The sequence below is a fragment of the Pteropus medius genome, unplaced genomic scaffold (assembly GCF_902729225.1).
Source record: "Pteropus medius unplaced genomic scaffold, Ma_sr-lr_union100, whole genome shotgun sequence".
In the NCBI taxonomy this organism is placed as follows: domain Eukaryota; kingdom Metazoa; phylum Chordata; class Mammalia; order Chiroptera; family Pteropodidae; genus Pteropus; species Pteropus medius.
Window position 1 is genome coordinate 10,438,547 of NW_024355008.1, and position 20,652 is coordinate 10,459,198.

A 20,652-nucleotide genomic window follows, 5' to 3' on the forward strand; every position below is an offset into this window, starting at 1 on the left:
ACTTGAAAAGCATCTCCTTCCTGATGTGGCCCTTCTTCTTGCTACATCCTGATTGTGGTTTTAATTTTTTTAAAAAAATGGTTGCACTAGTGGGAAGTGAGCCAGTTAAACTGCAAATGGGGTGAGAGATTGGTTTTCTAACCAAATAAACTTGGTGGCTCAAATTTTTAAAAAGAGTTATTAAGAAATTATGAATCTTTCCCTATATTCTGGGTCAGAATGTCATTGTTACATTAATTGATTTAATCTTCAGATTTAGCATAAACCTCATTTGCTTTTCTTAGCTCTAATGTTTAAAGCAGTCAATCAATTCTTTGTCATTCTCTGCCTTCTTTCATGTTTATGCCTTGTTTGGATGGTTTATAAAGTCTAGCTCAGAAATACAATGTAAGCCATGAATGTGAACCACGTAATTTAAAATTTTCTTATGTTAACAACAATGAAAAAAAGTGAAATTAATTATAATATATTGAACTACGCAGGATTAGATTGATGGTGCTATTGCCTGAATAAGCTATCCATTCTCTAAGCCAACTTCTTTCATTTCTAATAAAATCAGAGGAAATCTATAACTAGTGGGTAATATGAAGAAGACTTATCTATGGCCAGATCACCTTGAGTCACTAGAGAATAAAGACTATCTACATATCTTTTAAATAGAAAATTGCTGGCATATATGTAGATGTTCAGTAAATATTGCAGCAGTTAATCATTAGCAAATTAGGACTGTCAACTGTCCCCAGTTAACTGAGAATAAAAACATCACATCTTTTTCTTCTTTTTCAATTGCTAGGAGGGGAATGGGAAAAGAAAAAATGATGTTTAGCAATAATCTAGTGACTCCACATTGGGGAAACACAGAGCCAAAGTCTTAGTGCAGTTCTGTGTTAAAGTAGTCTATGACAGTTAGTTACTATTAAAAGCAACTTCTGTATTTGAAAGCAAGCGCCAGGTTCTTGTTACAGTGACAGTACAAGCTATTGCCTCTTGATGGTGCCACACATTTAAAAATCCCTTCTTAGAATTGAGAGATGTGTGCTGGGAATCTTTCTTAGCATAGTTTAGCATCCTTGGGCTAAATGCTGAAAATATAAAAGGTAATTTGGACTAAGGCGGCCTTGTATGCTACCATGTTGGAAAATGTCTCATGCTTTTCTAAAAATGATAAATCAGTACATGAAGATTCGTTATTAAATAAGAAATAAAGCTCATAAATAAAAATCATAGAAAAACATACAAGCTGGATGAATATTCCAAATGTAGTTATATCTATACCAACAGGTACATGGGAGTGGGGTGATGAGGGAGGACGATTGCTGCTTCATAGAAAAAGTGATCCCCATCCTTATTTGTCAAATTAGTATCAATAGATCAAAAGCTATTTATGATCTGCCTTTTAAAACTTTCTCATCAAATAATAAGTTTACGACTGTGCTGGCTAATTCTTACAATGAGAATTTTTCTTTCCCAGTTTTAGAAAAGTTTATGGGAATATTTGAAGAATATTTTTAAAATTTGAGATTTTTTAAAGTCCAAAACAAGTGTTGTAATATAAATATATTCATCACTTGTTCAACAGAAGAATTCTGATACAGCCATCTCAATATATAGGTTAAGACCAAGTAGAAGGCATTTTTTTTAAGTTATTAATCTTTTTGTTTTGAGGTGATTATAGATTCACATGCAATTATAAGAAATAATTCAGAATCTGTCTAGCCAGTTTCTTCCAGTGGTAGCACCTTGCAGACTGTAATACAATATCACAACCAGGATATTGATATTGTTACAGTCAAGATACGGAACAGATCTAACACCACAGGGTGTCAAGATCCTCTGGAACTCAGTTTCTCCTGTTGCCCTTTTATAGCTACGCCCACTTTTCTCCTACCCTCATCTCCTCCTTGACCCCCTGGCAACTGCTCATCTGTTCTTCATTGCTATAATATTGTCATTTCAAGAATATTACATAAATATAATCACATGCTATGTAACCTTTTTAGTTTGGCTTTTTCCACTGTGTGTAATTCTCTGCAGATTGAGCCAGGTTGTTGCATGTTGATGCCTCTACTTCAGCTCCAAGTCTGGGATATACATGGCAAAGGAAATCTCAGGGGACTCATGTCTGTGTTTTTCCTTGGATCCTAGTTCCTAGTTGATCTGCTGCCTTTTCTCCACATTTCAGAGTCTTCTTATGTTTGTTTTATATACTGTAAAATGTTTAGGGTTCTTAGTTGTTACTTAGTGGGAGAAATAGAGAAAAGTACTTCCACCAGCTCTTCAGAAGCAGAAGTCAGTGAGATCAGTTTTTCAGAGTTCAAAACAGCCAAGTATTTAGCTTTGGTGATGTCTAATTGACTGCAAGGGAGCATATTCTGTTGAAGAATTTTGGTTTGGAAAAACTGATGTTTCTCACTCAAAATTCCTAAAACCATAACCTAGCTCTGAGATTGTAAATTAGATTTCAAGAAAAGACATTTTTGAGAAAATGCTAAGTAGAATTAAGAGGAGCAAGTTTCACAGACATTATTTTTCATTTTGATTATAGAAAACCAGCTGGAATTTTGAAACTGTGTCTTTCCTATCATATCATAAAGTTGTTCTGGGAGAAAGAAAAATGTAGTTACTTTTCTAACATCTCGAATATAGAAAGAAGACATGTCATTCCTTATTTTGCATTTCTATACATAAAATTCTCTGGTATGCTTTTTAAAATTTTAACACATAGTATTTCCCATGTGATATACGTCTCATAAATAGTTGCATCACAATACTTTCAGTTGATAAGTGATAGTCTGTGTTCCTTTTTTTACATTTAAACTTTCCTAATTTTTTTACTTTACCAACTTCTTTATGCATAAAAAAGAATTCCTTGTATTTTTTAGGATAGATTTTTCAAATGTGAAGTTTTAGTTTGAGGTCTTGGTACCTCTCATACAGTGGTTTTTATTGAACACAATAAAATATTACATAAAATTCTAAAAATATTTTAATAGATTGTGTTTTACAGACTATGGTCTTTCAGGGGAAACAAACAAAAAGATCATCTGGAACTTAGTTAAGCTTAAGTGAAAATGTAAAAAACTGATAGTACTATTGGACGTTTGTCATGTTTTCTTTAATTATGGGGAACAATAGCATAATTTTTTTAACAGAAGAAACTCAGGCACCTTGTAGATTTTCTTATGAAACACCATCCACGTAAGAGGAAAACTATCTGGAATATTTTTCTTAGACACTATGTGGAAATTATGATTACATCAATCACAGGAATTTCCTTCTTTACAGCCAGTGTTTTTCAATGTATAGGAAAAAGTACATTATTTTAATAATATTTTTCAAATAATACATTTTAATATTTTAAAAATAGTTCACCTCAACTCTGATATTTTATAAAAGTAAAACTTCATAACCTTCATGTCTTCCAGTCAATTTTAAATGGCAAAGTGATGCAAAAACACATCAGGAAAAGGACTAAAATATAAATGGCCCTAGTTAAATGGACATTGTGATCAGAGATTAACTTGACTGCCTGACAAATGCAAGTAATAACTAGAGATGGAAAAAGCAAGTTGAGAAAACATTCTTGGATTAGAAAGTAATAGGGTTAATTCAATCAAGTGATAGTATTTAAGGACATATTTGGTGTAAATTAAAATAAAAATAATCATTACTGCAGCATATATACATATTATATATAATTGTATATCATGTCATGTTATGTTATGACATGATATACAATTATATATAATATGATATATTATTAAATTATTAAATATGTTAATTATATATTTTAATGAATGTGTTAATAATTAAATACATACTTATTTTATATTCACATATATATTTTAAAACAAGTTCCTTCTAAAATAGGGAACAGCTAGAAATAGTAATAAAGGTAAGGAGGTTTAAGGGAGATATTGACACAGCAATGAGTAATAGTAATCTTTCAAAAAAATGATTAGGAGTGTGAATTATTGATTTATGAAGTGAGATTTAAAAAAGTGAATGTCTCTGAGTATGAGCAAAGGCAGGATATGATAAAGTTCTCAGGTATTTGAATGATGTGTGCACCCACTGGTGATCTCTGCAATTTAAGGTGGAGCCAGGGACAATGCAACAGAAATCTGGGTTTTATGTCAAGGGGAAAGTGTGTGCTCTTGATAGAAGAATGGATTTTTTTGAGGATACTTCTTTCTAGAAACTACTGGGCTAGACTTAATGTACTGTAGGTAATATTTGTTGCTCAGTGTTGGAGTGATGGAAGAACTCAATGCCAGTGAGAGACTGGAAAGATTCCTTCTTCCCTGGGTTGTTATGGTGACTAAGCAGTGCTCTCTTGCCAGAGGCTCAGGCACTTGATCCACCAAGGGAGGGAATTTGGGGCAATGAAGGATTTTTCTCTCCTTCCAAACTGGCAGAGGACCCTCATAGATTTGTGAATTTTTCAGGGAGACATTTTACTGCATAATATTTTTCCTGTATTTTCTTTCTCTTAAAGCAATTGAGTTTGGTTTTTAGGTTTGCTTGTTAATCAGTATTAGAGTTAGTTCCCCAGGACCCACAAGACAATTACGTATTTTCGTTTCAAATTTTTGATGGAAACCATCTCTAATTGTGGTTAACAAACACTGAGCATCTTCTATGTGACAGGCACCAACTGTAGACTTTACAGTGTAAAGTGTATAAAATGTCTTCACACACATTCCCTTACTAAATTCTCCCAAGAACCCTAGGGAAGGCTGATCTTATCATCTGTTTTACAAACCACGTAATAGAGACTTGGAAGGTTGAACTTGATAAAAACTTTTGTGTTATAGGTCTGGTAAGTGCCAGAACTTTAAATCTATATTCATGTTCTTTCCATGTAATCCAACTTAGACACTTAGAGATTCCGCTCTGAATGTCCAGTGGTTCTGTGGGAGAGAGAAGTCACTTTACCCTCCAGTCATTAAAGCATAAGGTTACTGAGAGCAGCACCGAGCTTCCTTCATAGAGTCCTGATGATATCTTTATTTCAAAGCACTTCTCCTATTTCTGGTCACTTTACTCCTAATTTTTTTGGAGAAGTGGGAGGTGCCCCTTTTCTTACCGGGTACCCAGTTGGCACAAAGGGAGGATACACTGTTCCAGATTGCAAAGGGCTGGGAATGATGGGGAGCGAAGTTTCAAGCATTGTTAACTTCTTTGAGCTAGAGAATGGGGGCTGGGAGCTGTGAAGGAAAGTAGAAAAAGTAGAAGGGTAGATCTACAGAGTAATGTGATAAGGATAATTTAATGTTTCTTTGCGGGAGGAAGGAGGAGAGTTGAGTACATTTTAAGACAGAGATAAAGGAGTCAACAGAGAGGAAATAAGAATGTGGGGAAGGGAGAATTGGGATATCCCACAAGGATAGTGAGAGGCAGTATGGGTGCAATGGTGCAGGCAAAGGGCTTAGCCTGAGGTACTCTTGTAAGATAAAAGCTAGCATATTGTGTTTACTTTGTCCCAGACATCATTCTGAGTGCCAGCCATATGCGTGTGTGTATTTCATCCTCACTACCACCTTATAAGCTAGATACATGAGGGACTAAGACTCAGAGAAGCCGAATGACTTGCCCAAGGCTACACAAGTAGCTACAGAACTAGGATCAAACCCAAGCCGTCTGGCTGCACAGTTCCAGAGTTCATGCTCTTACCTACTATGGCACATTGAAGAAAGGGGGAGTAGACAGATAAAGCTAGGCGCAGGAGGGAAGTTTAGGGAGTTTAAGCAGGGTGGCCTCCATCTCTTAGGCAGTGTGTTTGTGTATTTGAGCGCATTGAGTATATTTGAGAAGGCGGGTACTGAAAAATCATTGAGTGGTAAATGTCCTAGTTACTTCATATGTCTTACTCTCCCTCTCCCTATCCATTACTATGGAAGGGAAATGCATGTATATGATACAATATCCTAATAGTAATCTGCACAAAACCAATATTTATCGATCAGTTAGTAGCTGCTACATTATTAGTAACTCTCCACATAACTTTCAGTCGCCTCCAGAACAGATAGGCACGCAAAGCCATCACTCTTTCATTTGTTAGACAGATGTACCTCTTCCCGCTCAACCCTTATGGGGCACAGGTGTACATCTATTAAACTAAAGGTGGCAGAATAAAGTGCTCTCTTGACTATAAGCCTGAAGGTTGACTTTCCGGCCAGACTAAAAATAATTAAAATAAATAAAATAAAATAAAATATTCTTAACCAGACATTAAACTAACTTCCATAAAAATAATTTGTAAAACCAAACAATAAAAACTCCTTACTTATATATACAATTTTTTAATCAGATCGCTTTTACTAAACTGATAAAAACAGGAAAGGGAAGGGAGGGGAAGGGAAGGGAGAGGAGTGGAGAGGAGGGAAAATTTTCAGAACCTCAAAACAACATAAGTCTATCTATCTCTCTTTCACACTCCTTGGTCAATATGGGTTGAATGAGGCCTCTGCTTCACAATTCCTTACTTGGGGTTTAGTCTGATGGAGCCAGCATCATCTGAAGTGTCACTCTGCCATAGCAAAGCAAGATGTGTGATGAATCGTGCACTGGCTGTTCAAATAGAAGTGACACACGTTGCTTCTCACATTTCATTAGCCATTGCAAGTTTGACAGTCATGTCTAATTTTGGGGTAGGGAAGAGAAGAACCATTTACCCTGTCCAGAAAGAGAACTGATCATAGTAGCCTAGGTTACTTCCCCAAGGAATTTATCCCTAAAAACAAATAGACTCACATAAAAGATTTTTAGCCACTGCCACTGTGTTTCCTCCAGATGGTCCTACCTAATTAAGACATCGGAATTTGTAGAATCCTGCAAATTCTGCTTACTTGCTGTCAGCCCCAGCTCTTCTCATTCTGCCGCCCACTTTTAGACCAGGTCTCTGATTCTCGTTGGTGCACCCAATGAGTTTATTCCAAAAGTTTGTTTAGGGCTGTTGGGATCTCTTGAGTCCTGATATAAAGAGAAAGAAAGTTGGCCAGTTTCTCTACATAAACCTTGTTGCTCTTCCTCCAAAGAGCTGCATCTCTCTAGCCTCATAGCAGTTGTTGACCCCTGAGCATACTGTGATATTTCATGACCCTATGCCTTTGCTGATGTGGCTCCTTTACAGAAATGCCTTGCCTTTCCCACTGTCCAGCAGAACACGCAAACTTGAAGACTCAATTCAAATTTGTTTTTCTGTAATTTGTGTGTGTCTTCCCCATATGCAAATCCTTACATTTTCTGTAAACCTCTGCTATCACTGTTTTCTTTAACTGATTACTTATTTGTGCCTTCTGTTAAAGTTTTGAGACTAGAGAAGCTATCTTTTTACATCTCTGTATCCACAGTACATTACTAGGCAGCAAGTAACTTAAAAGATCTTTGTTGAAGTGAAGATTATGGAACTATAGAATCTCTAGGGTTAACAGTAGAGAAAAGTAAAGTCATGCTTACCAGTTACAACCGGTCTTCTTAAGAAAAAACAAGCTTCTTTCAATTGAATCATTTCTAATCATTAAAAGTTGATCCTTTGTTTATGTAACAAATGACCTAACATATTTAATTATAACAGAAGAATTTTTAAGGTTTCACTTGTGCTGAAAAATCAGCAATTCGTTTTCTTCTAAATTTATTTCTGCATTATATTTATAGTCCTATGGCCTAGACTGGCTGCAGTTGATTACGAGGAAGCATGATGGGTTTAGGAGATGGATGAGGTACCAGACTGAGGGCTGTGAACTGCAATGGAACAATGCCAGACTCATTCTCTGAAAAAGAAAGCTCTGAGGTTAAAAAACATACCTACAATCAGCCCACAACTTTTTTTTTAACCTCTGAGAGAAAGAATTACACACTGTTTTCTTTGGGCATATTTCTTAAGATCTCATGTCCCCTTCAAAGCTTTCTTTGATATATGTGGTATATGGAGATGGAAGAAAGGGAAAATAGTGAGAAAACAGTTAAAATGTATTTGAAATAATTTGATTCAAAGAGAACTACTCTCTAAACCCTTAGCAACAATGTGTTGGACCATGTGGATGTTTAGGTCCTGTACTGGTGGCTTTTCAGGAGAAAATGTAGAATGTCGGTTTGGAAAGGTGGTACAAATTGGAAATCTCAAAGAGGGTAGCCTCCCAACTCAGCAGACAGCCAGAAAAAGTACCAAAGAAAATTGAGTTTCAGGCAGTTTCCCAGTTTGTGCTTGATGGTCTACTATAATTATTAATAGTACCGTATTTGGTTCTTAACGTGTTTTGGTTGAGCGGTCGCCCTGGTTTTAGGTCACACAGAGTGGAGAATATTGGTGTCGTGACTGGGAAGGAACAAGAATCTGGAGTGAAGAGGGCTCAAGGAAGAATTATTTTTCTAAGGATAAATGCTGTTCAGGATTTTCCTTAAAAGGCTCTTATAGTGCTTCCTGAAATGCCTTGCAGACTTTCTTCTGACGCGTTTCGCATCATCAGTTTATTTTTCTTTGGTGCTGCTTTTATGGGGCCAGTGCACCTCAGTGTGGCCTGGATTTCTTTTAGACTTGTGGGCAGCAGTAGTGTGTGTGTGTGTGCGTGTGTGTGTGTGTGTGTGTGTGTGTGTTTCCAGCCTAGACAGATTGGCTGTGAAAGGGGTGATAAGAATAGAGAGAAGCACATACCAGTAGACCAAACTTCCTGTGCACAAGCCTTTGAATGCTGCATTTCACTCTCTGAAATAGCATTCATCTTAAGGCTGGGATCATTTATTCCCTCTGGAATTAAGCAATAGCACTGGCAGCAAAAGAAACTATTTTAGGAAAGAGATGTGGGAAGAATTTTGCTATGTATTATAGGCTAGGCAGAAGTAACTTTCATGCTTTTGAAGACCACACTGCCTTGCTAAATGGAAACTGACAACTTTCAGATAATTCCAAATGTAATTAATGTCCAGGCTGACGTATACGCACTAATCTAGAAAGATTAGTAAAGACTGAGTTTAGATGCTTCAACAGAATTCACCTAAAGTGTAGAAAGAGCACTTTTCTTTTTAGAGATTAGCCTCTAATGCAGATACTATTGAGAAGTAAAATATAGCATCTCGTTCTTGTCCCTCTCCTCACATATGCCCTTTCAGGTTGTCTTTGCATATTCCTATGTAGACTTTTCTAGATTGTTGGAGAAGTTTAAAATAAGGCAATGAAGGCTGAGTCCCCCTCCCCCCTCCCCGTGAAGCTGAGGTGGGTAGGGCTTGGCAGCTAGTGGCAGCTGAGGAGATAAATAAGCGCTAGAGTTCCTGGATGGACAGGGTGCAGAAGCGTCTGGGGTGAGGTTGTGCGACTGTGAGTGCCTGTTGTGGGAAGAGGCCATGAGGACAGAGCTGCAGCTGGAGTCCAGAAGATCAGGGAGTGAAAGGGAGGTGGGGGCTTATAGGAACCAATTTAATAGTCCTTTTGATCAAGCTATTGCTTTTTTTGGTGGGGGAGGGAGAAGTAATTTAGAGAAGAGATAAAAATCTGATACAACTTCTATCTCGTCATTTAATGAATGTATTTAATGGGAACAAGGGTATGTCGGTCTGTTCCTATTTGACTTTTCTATTTGATAGTCCTTTGATAATAAAGAGCAAACTGCCCTCAGAATGTTGTCTTTACAAATTTGCTGCAATTAGAAATGGAAAACTGTGGCCCAGTGCTGTTTAAAGTTTTTCTATTTTGTTACTGATAACCAGTTTGGAAAATGTTTTTCTCTGGAAGGATTTTGAATTGTCATTTAACTTTTTTTCTTTTCACTTTGGCATTGGAATTAAGAGGTGAAGATCTTGACATTCCCCAACCCAAACATTGCTGTCTAGGCTTATGATAAGCATTTTGTAAGTTATAACCCGTTGTTCACAAATATATAGTAAATTGGCTGAAAAGACAAGAATCATATATATCTATCTATTTTATATGGGGAGCTTGGCGAAGTGTCGGTACCATTATGACATCAGTGGCCCTATATGTTGATCTTATTTTCCAGCTAAATGAATCAAAGATGTGATGATCTCAGAATTTGAAATACAATAATGTCTATCTGGAAATGACATGAAATGTTCTTCATTTTCATGCAACATTCCCACTTTATCATTTTAATTACTCATGTAAGAAATTGGTGGAAAATACCTTTACATGGTGATGAGACATAAAGAGTTTTGAAGCGTTTTAAGAAAAAGAAATCGAAGATCTAGTTATGCCTTTTAAATTAAAAGATTCTTTAAGTAACATTTTTCTTTGTGTGTGTCTAACAGTAGAATGATATTTCTATAGGAAGTTAGAGAGTTCATTTTAAGGGCAAATATTAAATGTATAGTGATGAAAGAGCTAGATTTTGTTGAAAGTAGATAGCCAGAGGCAGGGAAAAGGGAGTGAAGATTTTAAAAAATGGAAATTAAAAAAGCCTTTGAAGTGGTTGGAGAATTGATAAGGAAAGGCTTACTGAGTGCTGCTTTCTGCTAGGATTGGCCTTGGGATATAAAAATAAGGAGGGCAGCCAGAATAGAGATTGGGAGGATAAGCAGGCATTGTTAACCCAGGTGTCATCTGGACTCTTGAATATATCTATCAAAGATGATGGAAAATCATAACGAGCCAAGCGTCTCTGTGTTTATATGTGAGATGAAATCACCAGTGGTCTCAGCCTCTTCAGTCTTTTTATTAGGAGTTGTCTCCATTCTCATAAACTCATTGACCTTCTCCTCCCCTCTGTGTTCTAGGAGAGACAGCGTCTGGAGACGATCCTCAGCCTTTGTGCTGAATACACAAAGTCTGACAGTCACTTGTCTACTGGCACCACCGTGGCAGATGTGCAGAAAATCAATAAGGAACTTGAGAAGCTGCAGCTCTCTGATGAGGAGTCTGTGTTTGAAGAGGCCCTGGTGAGCCCTGATGTCAGATACAGGTGCCACCAGAAAGGCTCTGTCCATGATGTGGACTTGGCTGTCTTCGGGAACGTCAGTCAGAGCAATGCCAGCTTCCTTTCCCCCAGGAGCGTCAGAAATGAGGAACTGCTCAGGGACCTCACCAGGAATCCCCCACCACCCTCCTCTGCCTTTCCGAAAGCTTCCAACGAGTCCACTTACTTAAGTATACTACCAAAGGTAAAGATGGCAGAGCACAGAGACTGGGATGGAAGGCCTGGGACTATGTACCTACATTACCCTAGAGACTAGAGGCTTTATCATGCTTGTTTTCTAAAATGTTTTCAGTGAAGCTTCAATTTAAGAGGTAATTAGCAAGCTGCAGCAAATTAGTGTTTACTATAAAGTAACAAATTTTCACTGTAAAAAAAATGTAGCGGTACAGAAAAGGAGAAAAACACGTTTCTCTTCATCTTGTCCCCTCCCAGTTGTACATCTGAAAGATAAACATTTAAAGTGTTTTACATGCTTTCCTAATATTTCTGTGCATATTCAGCCATATATTATAGACATAGACACACACACATACAAACATAGTGTTCTGCACTTTTTTCACCCCTCGCTAAATGTCTTGAGCATCTTTGCATATTAGTACACACAGCTTTACTTCATTCATTCTAACGGGGCATATGTGTTCTATTGTTTGGAAATGCTATTTAAGTTATTTCCAGTTTTTCGATGATAAAATCTACATGCGGCAAATATTCTAGGTATGTATATATTTGCACAATTGTGCAAATGTTATTTGTAGGATCACTTACTAAAAGTGTGATTGCTCTATCAGAGTTTGTATATTATTCATTTTAATCGATATTTCCAAATTATACTCTCAAAAGACTGTATTTCCAGGTCACACTTTCACTAACGGTTTATTTTATGAGAGCACCTTGTTCTCCATAAACTTACCAAGGTTGTGTATTATCAGAAGATTTCAATTTGCTAAGTTAATAGGTATTTTAATTTGCTTGTCTTTAATTATTCATGAAATTGGACATCTTTTCATATTTTTAGTTGTTAATTTGTATTTTAAACCACTTATTCATCTTCTTCACCCATTTTTTAAAAAATGTCTTCTTTTTACTAAGTAATAACTATTTGTGGCAAGGAAGTTAATCTTTCATCATGAGTGGTCACTTTGACATTTGACTATGACTTTTTTTGGACGTATAAGAGTTTAAGATTTATATGTCATTATAATTATTATTTAGGTATCTGTTTGCTGATTTAAAAATATCTTCCAAATTTGAGGATTTTTAAAATGGAGTTCAAAGAAAATCTTGATGTTATTTTTTTTAACACAGGTTAAGAGCATTTTTTTTTATTGAATTAAAAAAGATTTTCCCTACCAGTTTTCTAGAATGACTTTAAGAGCACATATGATAAAAGATATTAAAAGATATAAATTTTATTATAATAAAATTAGAAATAGTGAATAACAGGGGAAAGTAGATACCAGGAAAACAGGTACCATAATCACGAGAACTTATTTATTTAAGGATAAATAGGACAAATTAATGAATTTATTTAAGCAACTCTGACCATTAAGTTCAGCTCCGAGATTCTTGGCAATCATGACCAAAGAACCAAAAATAAAAAAGATTTATTAGTTATGTTTTTGTTATAAGAGAAGGACACATACTGATTCTTTAAGAGAAAGACTTTATCACAGTGCTAACTTCTGGAGGTAATTTATGACGTGGGGTACTGTTGAGGAGAGTTTGTGTGTTTGTTTTTATTCTTGTTTGGCTGCAGCAAGACTTTTTCTTATTGAACAAAGTTGAATGTTCCTGGTCGGAAGTCCTTTGTACCCATTGACTTCTCCCATCATATGCATCAAGGCTCTGGACTGTTTAATCTCTTCTTTCTTCTAATGAGCACATTTACCTTACTAATTCTCAATGGAGAGCAGTTCTGAATAGGACATCTGTCTCTATTGCCAGAAAGATGCAACCGTTAGAAACTAGGATGGGTGGCAACAGAAAGAAGTCTAACTATGGGCGGTGAACACACAATGCAATGTATATATGTATGCCTTACTGTTGAATCGTACGCTTGAAACTTACTGGATTTCATTAACCAATGTCACCATAATAAAGAAAGAAAGAAAGAGAGAGAGAGAGAAAGAGAGAGAGAGAGAGACAGAGACAGAGAGATAAGGGAGGGAAGCGAGGAAGGAAGGAAGGATGGAAGGAAGGAAGGAAACAAACAAACAAACTAGGATGGAGTAGAGCCAAGAGTTGTTATTCAGGCAAAGTAAATAGCCCATCATTTGAATATTTGACCCGTTATAATCAGACATTGGTTTTCCACAGAAATTCTTTACTACTTTTTTTTTTTTTTATCTTAAATCCTTTCACATTTCTTCCTTCATGGAGATCTGCCAGATGTAAAGACGGTGAACTGTGTGCTTTCTCTAAGGACTAACTTTTTAGAGACAGGTTTCTTCCTGAAGAAGGCTGTGACAAGAAAGCTGTTGGTGTATAAATGAGCAGATCATGACAGATGTTTTTCATTGCTCAATTGTGTTTTTGTGGAATAGGAGGCCTCTGAAGCTTGGAGCAGCATCCTTGTGGTAAGAGATATAATTCTGTGCCTCCTTGAGAGACAGTAAACATCAAGGGCACCTCTCCTTACCACACTGCAGCTCAAACAGATGGCAATTGAGAGGGCGATGGGTTCCAGGAATGAGCTTTTCATTTTTTTACTTTTTGAGGGCAGACATATGTTACCTTGAGACAGCTGATAGAGAATCTTTTTTTTTAAATCCTATTTATTCTAGATGCTCTTCTTTTAGTAATCTGCTCACTGAGTTATTTACTTCACAAAGTACAATGAAGTAAATCAATTTAAGGGGCAGTAGAGAAGAAAGGAATGTGAAAAACACTCAGCAGATTTATGAAACAAAGATTTAATGATATTTAGGAAACCAGAGATTTACTTTTCTGGAACTTGCTTTACCTAACACTTAAAGATGCAGATAACCTTGGAAATATGTTAATTTGAATTAGCTTTTGTCAATCTGTCTACCATCACCTGAGGTGAAAGCTGAGACTAGCTCACTCTTCTCTTTTTTTCCTGCAGTTTTATCAAGATATAATTGACATACAGCACTGCATAAGTTTAAGGTGTACGGTGTAGTGACTGGACTTACATATATTGTAGAATGATTACCACAGTCATCTTAGTTAACACTCATTATCTTATATAGTTACAAAAAAATGCTTTCTCCTAGAGATGAGAACTTTTTGACTCTTCTCTTTCTGAATAATCATTCTATCTACATTGCAAAGCCCTCACATGTGGAACCTCCTCCGCCTGCAAGAGGTTTCTAAGAAGAGATCTACAAAAAAGAGGGCAGATGGAAAGCATCTTGACCCTTCTCTACTGTCTCTTCCCTTTCTCTATGTGAATCAAGTTACCTCAAAGATGGCATATTTGGGAATGCACATCTACGTAATGGGCTTATTAAAACGTCACTCTCAGTGGGATTCTATCCATTACAATAAAAAAAAAAACAACTTTCAGATAGATTAAAATTAAAGTTTTCTCTGTCACCGTAAAACTAAAGCTATTTTAGTGGCCACCACACCCTTGGCTCCCTTTTGGCTTTCTTTATTTGAACACAAATAAGTTTATAATATCCTCACCCCATTCTATCACAAACTGGAGCTTTAGAATGCCTTTTGAAGACGTCGCTTTTATAAATAACAGTAAAAAACAGTCATTTCTTAGGTAGCATTCATTGCTATAAACAGCATCTCAAGTTACCGATTATTAAATATATCTATTGTGATAAATTTTCTCAAAACTTTGAGTTACACGGATACTTATAGTTGCCACTATTACCTATCTTTATACTTTTGTAGATTGTTCAGGTTTTGTTTTCTCTTAATGCTTTACTTCCACTAGTGAGAGAGATATTTTTAAACCATGTTGGAAGTTGAAACCTAATATGAAATGTTGACCCAACAGGATACCAGTCTTCTTGAGTCTTTCCTGTTAAGATTACTCGTCAGTGATTTAGGAATGCCGTTCATTATTACGGGCATTCCTTAGGCCCTAAAACAGGCACCTAAATATTAGGATAATGGTATTCATTGTCTATGATAAAATGGTCAGCAGTTGTTTTATTAGTTGATTAGATACAGATTTTAGGTGACAATTAAAAAGCTAAATGTCAAAGCTTGGGAGGCCTGCATATCTTTGCTCTAATCATCTTGAGATACTTGTGACTTCTCAATTGTTTAATCTCCTTAAGGGGCAGCAAAGCAGGGTAAAAAATAAAGAATATGAATAAGGAATAAAAAATACAACATGATACTTATCTTCTTAAAGTTATTTTCAGGATTGTTAAATAAATTAAATGAACTTAGGGAAGTATACTAAATTTTAGTGTGTTTTTTGGTTAATTTAAATATTCCTTTTAATGATTAGCGAGTAATCTTCAACAATTTACTTACCTGAGCTGCTGTTTTCAATTACCAATTGTGAAATTGTATAATCATTGACTTACTGATGCAAAGAAATTACTTCTTTTTCAAAGAGATAAAACTTAGATATACCAGCATCTATTGACATATATAAAGACTGGTCTTGGCCTGATAATTAATCTGAAATTCTTGAAAAAAGAGGCTATTTTCGATTCATTGTATTCTCTTTTTCAAATCAGAGGCAGTCACATTTTGGCTGTGTGTATGATCAAAAATCCTTTCTTTCCTGGGCTTCTGTCTTATTTCATCTCACGAAAGGCCATTGGCCCAGTTAGTGTCTTAAACATCATATAGGAAGAAAGTCCTTTATAGGATAAAGATGGTAAGTAGTATGCTAACACAAAAAGTGAAACATGAATTAATTTAATATTAAGTGTGTAATTTTAAGTCATTTTGGAGGTCACCAAAGTAATTAAGCCTGTTTTGTCCTGGTCATTAATTTTGTGGAGCATTTCAGTGAGATTGGCCCAAGTGTGATGTGTCCTTGCTTTTTTCCACTTTGTGTTGGAAAGGAAATAAGCATGAAACCTCATTTGCAGCTAACCCTACCAATGAGACCCAACAGTCTGGCTACAGATTCCACAGACTGTTGTAGGTGTACTCAAGATGGGAAATATATGTAGCTTGTAAAGAAGGTAACAACAAGCCCCAGAAAGCCCCAAAGATGTCAAAGTCTTGTCTAGATTCTAGTTTTTTGCTGTGCTGAACTGTCTCTATAACCTTAGAACAGTTACTACAATTTTTTTTCTTTAAAAAAAGTTTTTGATTGTGGAACATTTTTTTCAACATTTTTTTTTTATTTTTCAATTACAGTTGACACACAATATTGTATTAGTTTTAAATGTACAACATAATGATTAGATATTTATGTAACTTTCAAATTGGTCACCTTGATAAATTTAGTTCCCATCTGACACCAGATATAGTTATTACAGTATTATTAACTATATTCCTTATGTTATACTTCACATCCCCATGACTATTTTATAACTACCAATTTGTACTTCTTAATTCCTTTACCTTTTCCACCCATTCCCCCCGCCCCCCAATCTGGCAACCATCAAAATGTTCTCAATATCTATGAGTTTATTTCTTTTTTGTTTGTTCATTAGATTCCACATGTAAGTGAAATCATATGGCATTTGTCTTTCTCTGTCTTACTCCACTCAAAACAATACCCTCCAGGTTTATTCATGTTGTTACAGATGGCGAGATTTCATTATTTTCTTATGGCTGAATAATATTCCATCGTATACATGTATCACTTCTTTCTTTATCCATTCATCCACTGATGGACAGCCAGGTCATCTTCTTATCTTGGCTCTTATAAATAATGCTGCAAGGAACATGTGGATTCACTGTCCCTTCGAAGTAGTGTTTTGTGTTTCTTAAGGTAAATACCCGGAAATGGGATTACTGGGTCCTTCTTTGTCTCTTGTTATAGCCTTTATTTTAAAGTTTATTTTGTCTGTTATAAGTATTGCCACCCATGTGGCAATATAACACCATTTTGCCACCCATGTGGCAAAATAACACCATTTTTTCCCCATGTTCATATCTTTTCTACTCTTTAAGTCTGTGTGTGTCTTTTGATCTGAAGTGAGTCTCTTATAACAAGACAGCATATGTAAGGGTCTTGTTTTCTTATTCATTTAGCCACCTTATGTCTTTCGATTGGAGCATTTAATCTATTTACAATAAAAGTAATTGTTGACAGACATGTAGTTATTGCCATCTTTTTATTTATATTTTTTATTTTATTTTTTTTATTCTTCTTAAAGAAGTACCTTTAACGTTCCTTGTAATATCAGTTTGGTGGTGATGAGCTCCTTTAGCTTCTTCCTTGTCTGAAAGCTCTTTATCTGTCCTTCACTCCTAAATGGTAGAATGATCTTGGTTGTAGGTCGTTGCTTTTCATCACTTTGAACATTTTATGTCAAGTCCTTCTGGCCTGCAAAGTTTCTGCTAAATGAGATGACAGTCTTCTAGGAGCTTCCTTGTAGGTAACTAACCGCTTTTCTCTTGCTGCTTTTAAGATTCTCTCTTTATCTTTAACTTTTGGCATTTTAATTATGATGTGTCTTGGTGGAGCCCTCTTTGGTTTCACTTGCTTGCGTCTCTCTGCGCTCCCTGAGCTTGTACGTGTTTCTTTCACCAGGTTACAAAAGTTTTCAGTCATTATTTCTTCAAATAGGTTTTCAATTCCTTGCTCTCTTCTCTTCTCCTTCTGGTACCCCAATGATGTGAATGTTGGGTATGCTTGATGTTATCCCAGAGGCCCATTAAACTATCCTCATTTTTTTGGATTTTTTTTTTTTCTGTTCTGATTGGATATTTTCTGCTACCTTATCTTCTATACTGCTTTATCTAAACTACTGTTGATTCTCTCTAACATAGTCTTCATTTCTGACTGGTTCTTTTTTTTATGTTTCTAGTTCCATGTTTATGTTTTCTATCTCTGTTGAAGTTCTCACTGAGATTATTGAGCATCCTTGTAGCCAGTGTTTTGAACTCTGCATCTGGTAGATTGATTGTCTCTATTTTGTTTAGTTCTTTTTCTGGAGCTTTGTTCCATTCTTTCATTTGGGACATGTTTCTTTGTATCCCCATTTTGGCTGCCTCTCTGTGTTTGTTTATATGTATTAGGTAGAGCTGTTATATCTCTTGGTCTTGGTAGAGTGGCCTTATGTAGTAGATGTCCTGTAGGACTCAATGGGGCAGTCTCCCTGGTCATCTGAACTAGGTGCTACGGGTGGGTCCCTTGTGTGGGTTGTGTTTGCCCTCCTATTTTAGTTGAGCCTTAGTTGCTTTTTGCATGTCACTGGGAAAGATTGACCTTTAGGCTAATTGGTTGTGAGGACTGCCTGTGACTACAGTGGAGGAACTGTTGTGCAAGGGCTGACCCTATGGAGCAGAATTCACTTTAGCAGGACTCTGGTGCTACTGAGTCTGCCTTTTAGGTATGTCATCTATGGAGGTGGACTGGTGGTGCTTCAGTGCTATGGAGGAATCTGATTGCAGGGCGTACTGGCCTTGGGGCTTTTTAGGAGGGACATGTCATAAGACAAGTTCAGCTGCTGCTTGTGCCCTGCCTGGGGCCACAAGGCAATCTACATATGTCTTCCATCCAGGAGAGTCTAAGCTATAAACCAAGGCTGGTTGCTGCCGTTGCTGGGCTTGGGGCTGCTCAGAGAGAGGTATGGGGCATGCCAAGGCCCAATGCTGCTTGTTTGGGTTTGTGAACCTTTAAGAGAATTTACGAAAGTCTGCAGCATGAGCCAGGACAGGCTATTTGTATGGAAAACCCATTGGAAGTGGCTTAGGTGGGCCTGCAAGTTAGGTGGGGCTGGGTCTCAGGGAATCACCTGGGGAGGGCGATTAGTGTTAGCCAGATTGATGGAGACTCATATATGGTGGCTGCCTGTGTCTGCACACCGGGAGGGGGCAGGGCTCAAAAAAGAAACAATGGATTTTGCCAATAGTCCTGTCTAGAGGAAAACTGCCCCTCCAGCCCTCGCCCAGAAGCCAGACAATTCAATTCTTCCTCCTATGTCCTTAGCACCTTTTGAGTTGCTGCCCCAGAGCTGGAGCTCAGAGCAAGTGAATCTGTTGGGGAGTAAGTCAGCATGCAGGCTCTTTAAGAGGAACAGCTGGTACTCTAGTGGCCCACCATCTCACTCATCTGCAATCTTCATTGGTTTTCACAGCCAGAAGTTGCTGGGGCTTCTCTTCCTGCCACTGGAAGCCTGGGCTGGGAAGGCTGGTGTGGGGCTGGGATCTCTCGCTCCTCAGGGGGACCTCCACAGCTGCAATATTTCTCCTGAGTTTTAACTGACACACATGGGTGTGGGACCAGTCCATTCCACATCTCCACCCCTCCTACTAGCCTCGAGGTTGGCTTCTTCTTTATCTCCTTCATTATAAGACTTCTGCGCAGCTAGACTTCAGGCGATTCTCAATGATGGTTGTTCTGTAGTTGTAATTTTGATGTGGCTGTGAGAGGAGGCGAGCACAGCATTTACCTATTCTGCTATCTTGACCAGAAATCCCGAAGTCACTACAATTACTATGGACAACAGCTTTCTCATCTGTATAACCTCTTTTTTATTTCGGCTTTAAAAGGATATGAATTTATAAGTTTAAGTTGCTTTCTATGAGCTAAACTAAGAACCTAACTGCTGAGTATCTGTGGGAAAAATGCAGAGTTCCAAATAAACCATCACAGGGATGCTTTTAAAATCCAAATAGGCATGGAGGCTGAAACATTAGACCTCTGGCTGGTGTACAGACTGGGAAAGTCTGGAATAGAAGTGTGAATAGCTTTTTTCTGTGTTGATTAATTACAGACCCCAGAGGGCATAAGTGAAGAACAAAGGATTCAGGAGTTGGCTGCAATGGAAGAGACCCGAATAGCAATTCTGAACAACCTTGAGGAACTTGAACAAAAAATCAAAGATATAAATGACCAGATGGATGAATCTTCTAGAGAGGTATAAACCATGAGTTCACTTTTTCCTTTTCCATTTTTTCTTTCTTTCCCTTAGCTTAAAAATATTTCTGTCCATTAAGGCATAAGCATTGAAAACAGAATATATAGAAGTCGACATGAGCAAACTTTTGTTCAGTGGGTACATGTATATAGTAAAAATGCCTTTTTTTACATTTATTTTTCCTTCTCTTTTTTAAAGAAGAAGAGATAATCATATTAAGCCATTTTTAATGTACAGTATTTTAATTGATTTTGTCTTAACTAGTACAGCAGGTCCTCTAATAATTTTGTTCAACATGATTTTGTTCTAACGTTTTTCTGTTCTAATGTTGATGAGAAAGTATAGGAACTTAACTCTTTAGCCCACGGTAAAATTGATTTCATTATATGTCATTTCACCACAGTTTCAAGAACCTATCGTCATGTTAAGTGAGAACTTACTGTATATGCTTTCTGACTTGCTACAAGATCTATAAGCTGCAGTATCATGCATTTAGGTGTTCGAGTTGAAATCTAACAAACATTTTCTAAGCTAGCTTACTGTGAATTGGATATTAAGTTAGTACTAGAGGGGATTTACATGTGAAGCAAACATAGACCTAGCTCTCTAGAGGTTTGGAAACCAAGGAGGAGACAGATACAGACAAACTAAAATTATAGTTATAAAATCATAACTATAACTGAAAGAAGGCATAATTTTTACATTACTTCCATGGAATGAGAAGGAGCAGATAATTCTTC

General features: G+C 36.8%; 1 protein-coding gene across 20 annotated transcripts in view; it reads left to right on the forward strand.

Annotated features, from left to right (window-relative positions):
- PHLDB2 (pleckstrin homology like domain family B member 2) overlaps positions 1-20,652 on the forward strand; it is a 199,810-nt gene that overhangs the window by 125,776 nt on the left and 53,382 nt on the right. For all 20 annotated transcript variants that reach the window (XM_039857031.1, XM_039857039.1, XM_039857035.1 and 17 more), the window contains 2 exons: positions 10,729-11,112; positions 19,769-19,912. In XM_039857031.1, coding sequence (XP_039712965.1) covers positions 10,729-11,112; positions 19,769-19,912 — 528 coding nt within the window. The remainder of the gene's footprint in view (positions 1-10,728; positions 11,113-19,768; positions 19,913-20,652) is intronic.